Source organism: Bos indicus, chromosome 14 (assembly GCF_029378745.1).
Source record: "Bos indicus isolate NIAB-ARS_2022 breed Sahiwal x Tharparkar chromosome 14, NIAB-ARS_B.indTharparkar_mat_pri_1.0, whole genome shotgun sequence".
NCBI classification, from domain to species: domain Eukaryota; kingdom Metazoa; phylum Chordata; class Mammalia; order Artiodactyla; family Bovidae; genus Bos; species Bos indicus.
Genome location: NC_091773.1, coordinates 70,973,154 through 70,985,951, shown reverse-complemented (window position 1 = coordinate 70,985,951; position 12,798 = coordinate 70,973,154). Strand labels below are relative to the sequence as shown.

Below are 12,798 nucleotides of genomic sequence, written 5' to 3'. Positions count from 1 at the left end.
CTTTATAGTCCAACTCTCACATCCATGCACGACTACTGGAAAAACCATAGCTTTGACTAGATAGACCTTTGCTGGCGAAGTAATGTCTCTGCTTTTTAATATGCTATCTAGGTTGGTCATAACTTTTCTTCCAAGGAGCAAGCATCTTTTAATTTCATGGCTGCAGTCACCATCTGCAGTGATTTTGGAGCCCCAAAAAATAAAGTCTCTCACTGTTTCCATTGTTTCCCCATCTATTTGCCATGAAGTGATGGGACTGGATGCCTTGATCCTAGTTTTCTGAATGTTGAGCTTTAAGCCAACTTTTTCACTCTCCTCTTTCACTTGCATCAAAAGGCTCTTTAGTTCTTCACTTTCTGCCATAAGTTCTTCTTCACTTTCTGCTAGGTGTCATCTGCATATCTGAGGTTATTGATATTTCTCCCAGCAATCTTGATTCCAGCTTGTGCTTCATCCAGCCCAGCATTTCTCATGATGTACTCTGCATATAAGTTAAACAAGCAGGGTGACAATATACAGCCTTGATGTACTCTTTTCCCTATTTGGAGCCAAGCTGCTGTTCCATGTCCATTTCTAACTGTTGCTTCCTGACCTGCATAGATTTCTCAGGAGGCAGGTCAGGTGGTCAGGTATTCCCATCTCTTTCAGAATTTTCCACAGTTTATTGTGACCCACACAGTCAAAGGCTTTGTCATAGTCATTAAAACAGAAATAGATATTTTTCTGGAACTATTTTGCTTTTTCGATGATCCAACAAATGTTGGCAATTTGTTCTCTGGTTCCTCTGCCTTTTCTAAATCCAGTTGAACATCTGGAAATTCACAGTTCACATACTGTTGAAGCCTGGTTTGGAGAATTTTGAGCATTACTTTACTAGCGTGTGAGATGAGGGCAATTGTGCAATAGTTTGAGCATTCTTTGGCATTGCCTTTCTTTGGGATTGGAATGAAAGCTGACCCTTTCCATTACTCTGGCCACTGCTGAGTTTTCCAAATTTGCTGGCATATTGAGTGCAGCACTTTCACAGCATCATCTTTTAAGATTTGAAATAGCTCAACTGGAATTCCATCCCCTCCACTAGCTTTGTTCGTAGTGATGCTTCCTAAGGCCAACTTGACTTCACATTCCAGGAGGTCACCCTGCTCTGTCTTCCTTTATATCATTTATACATGTTCATATACTGAAGATTCTCAACAAGATGGAATGTCTTGCACTAAGCAGACCAAGAACAGTCCTCTGCCTCTATGCATTCAGTAGTCTGTAGGTGGAACACAAGCCTGTTTTACTCCCTGCTTTATTTCCAGTGCCTAGCATATCATCTGGAATATGGCTAGGAAACAAATGCTCAAAGAACCATTCTGTTTTCTCATGTCAGTTTAAGTACTCTTAGTAATAAGTTATTTATATGTTAATTTATTCCTTCACATTTGTTATGATCACCCTGGCTGTGGTTTTTAAAGTCGTGATTCAGAGTTTCACATCTAGTCACTTTCAAAGAAAAAAAAATTAATCTTTATGTCCTACTTGAGGGTGGTTGGGTGTCATAGCAGACAGAACCCAGGGTGACTACAGAATGCCTTTAATACTTCCTCTGACCCTACTTCTTTACATTCATTCAGGCCTTCATTTTTCGAAGCAGGGGTACCTAGTCCAGGGGATATATCTTTCTTTAGGAAATCCACAGATAGATTTTGGGGTCCCCATGAGATTGCTAAAATTGCATACATAATTGCATAAATTGTTTCAGGCAGACGATCTATAGATTCTTTAAAAATAGTTTACCTTATTATATTATTCTTATTTGCCTTTTAAATGATAAGAGTAATATGTTTACCCTGTAAAACATTCAAACAGTACAGAGGAATATCAAGTAAAGAAGTCAACCAGCACAGAAGCATATCAGGTAAAAAGTTAGAATTCATTTTTCTCCACTTTTCACTCTTTACACTCTCAGTCTCATAAGTGGATCATATCATCATTCTATTTGATACCTGACTTTAATAACATAAAGTCATATTACCTTATCAGTATATAAAGACCTACCTTTCAAGAATATTTATTTTGAAATAATTATAGATTCATAGCAAGTTAAAAAATATATTAGAATAGTCCTGTGTTTAAGGACCAGTGGCATCATATTTCATAATTGCAGTCAAGCCTCTTGATGAAGGTGAAAGAAGAGAGTGAAAAAGTTGGCTCAAAACTCAACATTTGAAAAACAAAGATCTTGGCATCCGGTCCCGTCATTTCATGGCAAATAGGTGGGGAAAAAATGGAAACAGTGGCAGATTTTATTTTATTGGGCTTGAAAATCACTGCAGACGGTGACTGCAGCCATGAAATTAAAAGACACTTGCTCCTTGGAAGAAAAGTTATGACAAACGTAGAAAGCGTATTAAAAAGCAGAGACAGCACTTTGCTGACAAAGGTCTGCATAGTCAAAGCTATGGTTTTTCCAGTGGTCATGTATGGATGTGAGAGTTGGACCATAAAAGGAGGCTGAGTGCTGAAGAATTGATGCTCTTGAGCTGTGCTGTTGGAGAAGACTCCTGAGAGTCCCTTGGACAACAAGGGGATCCAACCAGTCCATCCTAAAGGAAATCAGTCCTGAATATTCTTTGGAAGGACTGATGCTGAAGCTTCAATATTTTAGCCACTTGATGCAAAGGGCCACCTCATTGGAAAAGACCTTGATGCTGGGAGAGATTGAGGGCAAGAGGAGAAGGGGGCAACAGAGGGTGAGGTAGCTGGACGGCATTACCTACTCAATGGACATGAGTTTATGCAAACTCCAGGAGATCGTGAAGGACAGGGAAGCCTGGTGCTGCAGTCCATGGGGCTGCAAAGAGTCAGAGATGACAATATCACACCCAGCAAGCTGGTGCTGATAACTGACCGGAGAGCTTAGTGCCATCTCATGAGTTTTACATGTACCTGTGTGTTGTGTGTGTGGTGTGTGTGTATAGTTCTGTGCAGTTGTAACATGCGCAGGTTCACCTGACTACTACCACAATCAAAGTGCAGAACTGTCCTTAATCACAAGGACCCCTCCTCTCACCCTTTTGAAGCCGCGTCCACCTCTCTCCCTATTATTTCCAGTCCCTGGCCACCACTACCCTGTTTTTCAGCTTTGTAATGTTGTCATTTCAAGAATGGTGTACAAATGGAATTAGACTACCTGTGGTCTTTGGGGGTTCTCTCTTTTTTCCCCCCACTCAGCATAAAACCCTGGAGATCCATCCATGATTTTGAATGTATCAATAGTTCACTCCTTTTTATTGCTAAGCAGTATGTGGAAATGTATCACAATTTTTTTAAGCCATTTGCCTATTGAAAAACATCTAAAATGTTTTCATTTTTTGGCTATTATGGATACAGCTGCTATGAACACTGCTATACAGATTTTAGCATGGGCAAAGGTTTTCATTTCTTTGGGATAAGTGTCCATCAGTACAATTGTTGGCTCATGTGTCAAGTGTATGTAGTTTTATAAGACACTGGGAAACTCTTTTGAGGTCCACAGCTTTCCTACAGAGTATCAAAGAGAGCTATGACTCTAAGAAGATTGAACCAAATTGACATGACCCAGGTTTGGCCTGTGACCCAGTTACAAATTGCTCCAAATTGTCAAGTAGGGAAACTTCTCTTTTCTCATTCTTTCTTCTACTACTAATGGGCATTTCACACTAAAACTTCAGTAATGGTTCTTTGATGACATTTCCTCATCATTCACAGTCCTGATCCTAGGACTCGCCTAACTCCTATTCATCTACAGTCTTTCAAACATTTGTAAGAGAAATCAGCAATAACTCTTGCTCTCAAGGATTTTGCGTTCCTCACACCATCCTTATTTATTTACATTGTTGACTTTCCATCTACTGATTGCTAGTGTCTGCTCTGTTAATCCTATGCTTTATACAAAGTTAAGGTCTTCCTACTTGCTCTTGCTCTATAGTCCCCATGTTTTCAAAGGATAGCTAGCCATCATCCTTTTTGCTCCAGGGAAAACTTGAAAGAAAACAGTTCTGCTTAGGCTGGTGATGAGAGATGAATTTTCTGGGACAGAGAGGATGATGACACATCCACACAGAGCTAGTTTGATGCAGGTTTATAATTTCTTTTAAGCTAAATCTTCACTGGCACTTCCTTTACAGGCACTTGGCTTGAAGTAAGAAATAAGCACACTAAACAGTCATTTATAAACAAAAAAATTCCAGAGATAATGAAGCAGATACTTTGGGTCTAAGAGGGCAGCCGATATTTAATGTTCCCAGTTACTTTCTTTTTTCCTGATTATTAGCCTCTTCGATCCAACATTTTCTGAGCTTCTATGTCTATACTGTTTCATCTGACTCCAGGATCCAAGGATTCAATGATAACTTGTCATCAGAGCCAGAAAACTTGCATTCTAGAAAGTACTTTCAGTTTGGTGCATCTGATTATTACCAGATCCTTTAAGATCTGATGACATGACATCAGATTCTCAATATTTAGGCTCTCTTTGCTGGCTTTTGGTTGAAACTCGACTACATTCCAGTGGTTGTGAACAAACAGTAGAAAGGGTTTTGCTAATTTTAACAATTCTCTCTCTGTCTTTTGGAGCTAAGGGCTAATTAAGTGCCAAGCATTGTGCTAAGTGCTTTGCATGCATTGCCTCATTTAATATTTACAGTAACCTTGGGCACTTAGCCCATGATTATTGTATCTGAAATTTGCCTTCCTTCTAACTCATGTTGAACGGTTTTATAGCACTTGGAGTGCTCAAGGCCACTGCATTATTCTCTGGAGGGCTGAGTCCTTCAGCTGCCCTCAGTGAAGGGGTGGGCTCCAGTGGGTAGGTTGAATTTGTTCTCAGACCTGTTTTTCCGGTGTTTGTCTTATTGGAGTTATAATCATTGGTTAAATATTATATAAAATGATATATAGACGGGAAAGACTTTTTAAAATGAAGATGAAGTTGAATGTGTACAAAGTCTTAATAAGTCACTATGAAATCGCTGTTGATGAGATGAGTTGATGCTGATGGGATGGTTGGATGGCATCACTGACTCAATGGACATGAGTTTGAGCAAACTCTGGGAGATGGTGATGGACAGAGAAGCCTGGCATGCTACAGTCCATGGGTTTTAAAGAGTCAAACACGATTTAGTGACTAAATAAGTCGCTGTTAAATTCAATGTGAGGAGAAAATCTAGAAGGGTTTTGCATTTAGATTGTTTTACAAATATCTGTTTTGTTTCTCTATAAAGAAAGTAAAACTGGAAATTATGGAAACATTGTCTGTATGATTTACACAAGGAGGAAAATAAAGGCCTTGGCACTATTTCGTAAGTTTGGTGAATGTTTCTTTGTGTGTTTTAAGTTACTGTAAAATAATTAAGGTTTATTTGTATCATTGTAGCACTCCCCTTTTAACTGACATTTTGCTTGTGTAACTAATTCCAGGCATAAATGATGCAGAATAAGGAGCCCGCAACAATTGTGGCATTTTATGGGTGTGGAAACTGAAGCTTAGATAAGTTATTTAACTTGTCTTCTTTTCCCAGACAATTCATGATATCCCATCAGTTCAGTCTCTCAGTCGTGTCCGACTCTTTGTGATCCCATGGACTGCAGCACGCCAGGCTTCCCTGTCCATCACCAACTCCCAGAGCCTACTCAAACTCATGTCCATTGAGTCGGTGATGCCATCAACCATCTCATCCTCTTTTGTCCCCTTCTCCTCCTGCCTTCGATCTTTCCCAGCAACAAGGTCTTTTCCAATGAGACAGTTCTTTGCATCAGGTGGCCAAAGTATTGGAGTTTCAGCTTCAGTATCAGTCCTTCCAATGAATATTCCGGACTGATATCCCATGGGATAGTGCAAAACTAGGGTATACATGTGTTATATGTCAGGGAACTGCTTGATCCTGTGTCGAGATTGTTTTAAACTTTATATTGGTGCCAAAAATCATTTTCAAATTTTATTTTATTTTTGGAATTGAATTGTTTGGGTATATTCCCATTGAATTTTTATTTTATTTATTTATTTTGGGCTGTGCCACATGGCATGCAAGATCTTAGTTCCCCAACCAAGGATCAAACGTGTGCCAAAAACCATTTTTGATGGTGACTGTAACTAAATCTAAAACACTGTAACATTATAATTAAAATGCTCAAGGATGTTCAGTGAAAAAAAGCAGGTTATAAATGCTTCATGTAATAAAAATGCAATTCGAGAGAGAATTATATATGTATATGGGTGTATATATATGTGTGTGTATATATACATACATATATATATATATATATATGGAGAAGGGATATATATATATATCTGGAGAAGGGAATGGCAACCCACTCCAGGATTCTTGCCTTTAGAATTCCAAGGACAGACCATGGGATTGCAAAGTGTCAGACACAACTGAGTGACTAACACACACACACACACACACACACACACACACAGTTTGTATGTTTTAGATGATCATCACTATCAAATACATATATCTCCACATAAAACAGACCAAAATAATTTATACCAAGTGTTAGTGATTGCTTTTATTTCTGTGCGGTAAGAGGAGAGATCTTCATTTTGCTTTTCTATATTTTTCAAAATTGACCCTACACACATATAAAATTTTTGTAGTCATTTAAAATGTTCTAAAAAAAATAAAAGTAAAAATAAAATGTTCTGAAAAACCAATCATGGGCTTGATTTTTTCCTTTCCCTTCTACCCTAAAAATATACTATTTGGCCCATATTTCAGTCATCTTAGTAATGGAGGCATGGAATCATGAATCTCCTACAGTATTTTCCCTTTGTCTGGCCTTCTGGACAATTGCTTTAAAGGACAGGCTTCCGTTCTGACCTGCTTTTCTCTGATACCTGACAATTCGTCTCAGACGTGTCTCTCCTGGGTCTGCCGATGCCTTCTCGGTGCGGCATTCTGAAGAACCGAATGCAGCACGGGTGGATTTAACAGGGCTTCTGTCATCCTGGATCTCTATTATGCGAAAGATGATAAGAAGTCTCCTGTCTGCTGACCTGGAATGGCCCAGCTAGAATGAATAATTCACCATAGCGTCTTCTCCACTCAGCGATTTATGCTTTACCTTTTTTTTTTAATGAAAGTTTTCTAACAGGAAAAAAATGGGTAAACAAGTTTTTATACTTTGTGTCTTATCCCCCTTTAGTAGATTCTTGAGCTATAGAAATGTGCAAATGAAAGCAGTCTCTTCGTACCCACGAGGCTTTCTCTGTGCGGTTCATTTAGTTATGTCTCTGTCTTTCTGTTTGATGCAACAGTAGCTGATAGGAGGGTGAAATGTAACGTTCCTTGTCTGGAATCTGAGTGAAGTAATGCCTGAAGAATGTAGTGATCAGGGTGAGGGGACGTTTTTATATGAAAAACGTGTTCTTTTTTAAAATCGGTATTGATAGAAAAATTGTCAACTAGTACACAGAGCTTGTAGTAAAAAAAAAAACACCAGAAAAGTCTGAAGTTATTGTGTTCCACAGGAACACAGTAATACTTCATTAAACTCTAACAATTTAATCCAGGGGTCAGTGATGGTGGGGGGCCTCAGTGTGAAGCATAGAAAAAAATCTCTCTGAGGTTTGGTGCAATTTTCTTCTTTTTCATCCAGCACTCAGGGTGTTTCCAATCATCCGGGTTTCACAGTCGGTAGTTTTTCCTCAGTGTTCTCAGAGATTGTAGAAGGAAGGATGAAACAGCTGTTGTCAGGCTGCGTGAGGATATACATGGGGTATCCTCGAAGATACACAACAGGAGAGTGAGGAAAACTTAAGGGACAAGGTCAGCCTGTCCAGGCTAGATTTACCCAAGGCTGGAGTTGCTTAAACACACGTGTTGTTCCCAGAGATGATTTGCTCTGACTTCTTTGGCTTTTTCTGCCTGAGCCTTTCAAAAAGTGGATGTAATGATGTTTGTGGGTATTGCTGATGGGTGTGTGGGGAAACGTAATGATGTTCGTGGATATATACTGATGGGTGTATGGATAACAGGGATGGCGGCAGGTGGCAGATTTGAGAGTCACAAAATGTTTCATGAACGTTTCCTTTGTTTTCTAAATGTGAGACACTTATGGAATAAGAATAACCCTGAGAGTTCTGTCTTTTACTCTTCTTGAACAATTCAAAGCTCATTGCTAATCCACCCACCAGTTAACAACTTGGGGGCAAACAGAAAATACATGAGGATGAAGCAAATGCCTTATTCCTTACGGAGCTTTCGTGAGCAAAGGACCAGGGAGGGTTCACTCAAATGACCTATCAGCATAGTGTCCAAAACTGCTGCTAACAATGAATGCACCCTCAGGAGCCTGCTCCCACTTTTGGTTCCTGGACACGAAAGTGCCAGGCTTGATCCTTTCCAGTGACAGGCACGCACTTGTTCACTTTGGTAAGCAAGCAAATCACAAACGAGTGTCATAAAAGCTCTCAAGGAGAAAAATCTCAGAAAATGACAAAGCTTCACTTTTGTAAAGTACCATCACTTTTGTCTTTTAATTGCAAAAGTAAAATACGCTCATTAAAAAAAGAAAAAGTTGAAAAAATATACGAGAAATGAAGTATCTTTGAATTATAATATCATCATCCAGGGGTAATTATCGTCAGCATTTTGATGTGCATTTTTCATACTGTTTCTTATGCATGTATAGCCCCATCACACTTACAGTTGAGCTTTTTACATAATAGTGGGACCATCACACACATCATTTCATAATCTACTACTTTCACTTGATACTACCATGGTCATTATTTTGTGTCTATACAATAAGCCTATGTCACAATTTTAAATAACCACATTGTAATCAATTGTATGGGTTTATCATTAGTATTAAGCTGATTCCTTACAGATAGACATTTAGCTTGTTTCCTCTATTCTGCTACACACTCTATGCTGAATATCCTTGCAATCCTTTTTTCCCCCACATTTGACAAATTACATTAGGAAATAGAATTTCTGGGAAAAGATGCTGATAGCTATAGGGCTCCCCAAGCAGTGCTAGTGGTAAAGAATCCACTTACCAATGCAGGATACATAAGAGACCCAGGTTTGATACTTGGGTGGGGAATATCCCCTGGAGGAGGAAATGGCAACCCACTTCAGTATTCTTGCCTGGAGAGTTCCAAGAGAGGAGCCTGGTGGGTTACAGTCCATGGAGTAACAAAGAGCTGGACATGACTGAGCATCTGAGCACACAGCCAAATTGTCACCTAAGGATGTTAAATCAACTTATGTTCCTGCTAATAGTGTATGATAATGCCTATGTTCTCTCAAACTCTTGCCAACATTACATTTTGTATTTTTAAAAATATATATGTCATTCTGTTAAATTAAATATATTATCAGTTCATTGTCCTGCTTTACATTTATTTTATTACTAATAAGATAGTTATGTTTTATGCACATGAATGTCATTTGTATTCCTTTTTTATAATCTTCCTCTTCATAAATTTTGCTCATTTTTTCCTATTGAGTTGTTTATATTTTCCTTATTGATTTTTAAAATCCCTTATAAGCATATTAATTATTTCATCATAAATTTCTCCCCTAACCTTGAATTTGTCAACTGAATTTTTAAGAACTTTGTTTGTTATGGTTCTTTGTGTCAAACGTAAACTTACAAAATGATTATTATCAAATCTATCCGTTCCTTTCCTTCATGATTTCTATCTTTGGTGTAATTACTAGCCCAAGAATTTATTAATCTCATTTATGTTTTTTTCTAGTGCTTGTACTGGACTTCCCTGGTGGCTCAGTTGGTAAAGAATCTGCCTGTAATGCAGGAGACCTGGGTTTGATCCCTGGATCAGGAAGATTCCCTGGAGAAGGAAATGGCAACCCAGTCCAGTATTCTTGCCTGGAGAATCTTATGTACAGAGGAGACTGATGGGCCACAGCCATGGAGTTGCAAAGAGCTGGACATGACTTAGTGACTAAACCGCGGTCACTGCTTTTATTACTTAACTGTTCCTATTTTAATCTTTAATAAAACTGGAATGTTTTTATACATTCCAGTATACAGTATGGGTTAGACACTTAACTTTTTTCCCTAAATGGTTAGCCAGAGTCTCCATCATTACTAAATATTCTGTTATTTATTATTGTTTTGAGGTGCTTTATCAGATTATAAATTCTGATACATGCTGGGTCTATTTCTGAATTTACTCGTCTGTTAATCCATCTATTCTTTTTTTTTTTTCCATTCAAGAGGGTATTAAATCTTTTATTGATTACACATGATAATGGATGATACACAAGCTTCATTCCCATCTATAACTTTATCTGGTACCATAATTCAATTTAGATATATTGCATAGGATGTGCCAACAATCATTAATAACCAAAAAAAATAAAAAAAACTCCATGACTTTGCATGGGTGACCCTTTTAATGGTGAACTCCAGGTCACAACACAGTAACTGTCAGTTCAACTACACCAAGGTTCTGAAGACAACAGCTTCTCCACCAAGCAGGTTGTAAATAAATTTCAAATGGAACCTGGCATCACCCTGAAGGAATTCTAACTTCACACTGTTGGGGTAGTTTACCAAAATGGCTTCAGAGTAGACTAACTTTACACAGCACATTAAAAAAAAAAAAAAAAAAGACATTTATTCAGCATCATGATCAGACTATTACATTTAGCAATCAACAGCATGGGGGCAAAAAAAAAATCTACATTAAAACCCTTTGTTGGAATGCTTTACACTTTCCACAGAACAGAAACTAAAATAACCTGTTATACAATTAGTCACAAGTACAGTCCTCGAGTTTTTTGCCCATACACATAAGTATTGTCTAAAACATGTCTTCTTTGTAGCAGCTAGGCCCTGCCACCACTGCGCTTGGCTGAGTTCACAAATCGGTGGTAACCTGTAGCTTCCCTGTCACTTCTCTGGCTCTCCTCTCCTGCTAAGCTTCATTTCCTGGCAGTAATTAAAACCTTCTGCCACTGCCATAGCTACTGCTGCTGCTGGAGCCACCATAGCCTCCTTGGTTTCATGGTTTGGCAAAGTATTGGCCTCCACCACCACAGGGGCCAGAACTTCTGCCTCCAAAGTTTCCTCCTTTCATGGGTCCAAAATTTGAAGATTGATTGTTGTAATTGCCAAAATCATTGTAGCTTCCGCCACCTCCAAAATTGCTTCCGTCATTACCAAATCCGTTATATCCATCCCCTCTGCCACCATATTCGCCACCACCACGGCTGCCACCAAAGCCACCTCGACCACTGAAGTTTCCTCCACGACCAAAGTCGTCATTCCCACCAAAACCACCTCCACGACCGCCACCAAAGTTTCCAGAACCACTTCGACCTCTCTGGCTGGATGAAGCACTAGCCATCTCTTGCTTAGACAGGGCTTTTCTCACTTCACAGTTGTGGCCATTCACAGTGTGGTATTTCTGAATGACAATCTTGTCTACGGAGTCATGGTCATCAAAGGTTACAAAAGCAAAGCCTCTCTTTTTGCCACTGCCTCGGTCAGTCATGATTTCAATTACTTCAATTTTCCCGTACTGTTCAAAATAATCTCTCAGGTGATGTTCTTCAGTGTCTTCTTTAATGCCACCAACAAAAATCTTTTTCACAGTTAAGTGGGCACCAGGTCTTTGAGAATCGTCTCTTGAGACGGCCCTCTTTGGTTCCACAACTCTTCCGTCCACCTTGTGTGGCCTTGCATTCATGGCCGCATCCACCTCCTCCACCGTGGCGTATGTGACAAACCCGAAGCCTCTGGAGCACTTGGTGTTTGGATCCCTCATTACCACACAGTCTGTGAGCGTTCCCCATTGCTCAAAATGGCTCCTCAGACTCTCATCGGTTGTTTCAAAGCTCAATCCTCCGATGAAGAGCTTCCGCAGCTGTTCGGGCTCTTTGGGAGATTCTGATTTAGACATGATGGCAGTGGAGGCGGGGAAGACTTCAGCGATGCTTTCTCGGCGGCGTCCACGGGCCAATCCATCCATTCTTATAGCTGCATTCAGTTCAGTTCAGTTGCTCAGTTGTGTCCGACTCTTTGAGACTCCCATGGACTGCAGCATTCCAGGCTTCCCTGTCCATCACCAACTCCCAGAGCTTACTCAAACTCATGTCCATGGAGTTGGTGATGCCATCCAATTATCTCATCCTCTGTTCCCCGCTTCTGCTCCTGCCTTCAATCATTTCCAGCATCAGGGTCTTTTCAAATGAGTCAGTTCTTCACATCAGGTGGCCAAAGTATTGGAGTTTCAGCTTCACCATCAGCCCTTCCAATGAATATTCAGGACTGATCTCCTTTAGGATGGACTCCGCAGTCCAAGGGACTCTCAAGAGTCTTCTCCAACACCACAGTTCAAAAGCATCAATTCTTCGGCGCTCAGCTTTCTTCACAGTCCAACTCTCACATCCATACATGACCACTGGAAAAACCATAGCCTTGACTAGACAGACCTTTGTTGGCAAAGTAATGTCTCTGCTTTTGAATACCGCTGTTTAGGTTGTTTATAGCTTTTCTTCCAAGCAGCAAGAGTCTTTTAATCTCATGGCTACAGTCACAATCTGCAGTGATTTTGGAGCCCCCAAAAATAAAGCCTCTCACTGTTTCCACTGTTTCCCCACCTATTTGCCATGAAGTGATGGGACCAGATACCATGATCTTAGTTTTCTGAATGTGGAGTTTTAAGCCCACTTTTAAACTCTCCTCTTTCACTTTCAATAAGAGGCTCTTTAGTTCTTCTTCACTTTCTGCCATAAGGGTGATGTCATCTGCCCAGGTTTCCCAAATCAGATGGGCGGTGTGCACTGC

At 39.7% G+C, this 12,798-nt stretch overlaps 1 protein-coding gene across 1 annotated transcript; it reads right to left on the bottom strand.

Annotated features, from left to right (window-relative positions):
* Positions 1-10,215: 10,215 nt before the first annotated feature.
* On the bottom strand, positions 10,216-11,927 carry LOC139186971 (heterogeneous nuclear ribonucleoprotein A1-like). Its single transcript, XM_070802912.1, has one exon. It carries the CDS (start codon positions 11,909-11,911, stop codon positions 11,012-11,014), a length of 900 nt encoding a protein of 299 aa, XP_070659013.1. The 5' UTR covers positions 11,912-11,927; the 3' UTR covers positions 10,216-11,011.
* Between the last annotated feature and the right edge of the window lie 871 nt (positions 11,928-12,798).

What these genes read in the sequence shown, in the direction of transcription:
- LOC139186971 (XM_070802912.1), bottom strand. Translation starts at nt 11,911, where the DNA reads ATGTCTAAATCAGAATCTCCCAAAGAGCCCGAACAGCTGCGGAAGCTC.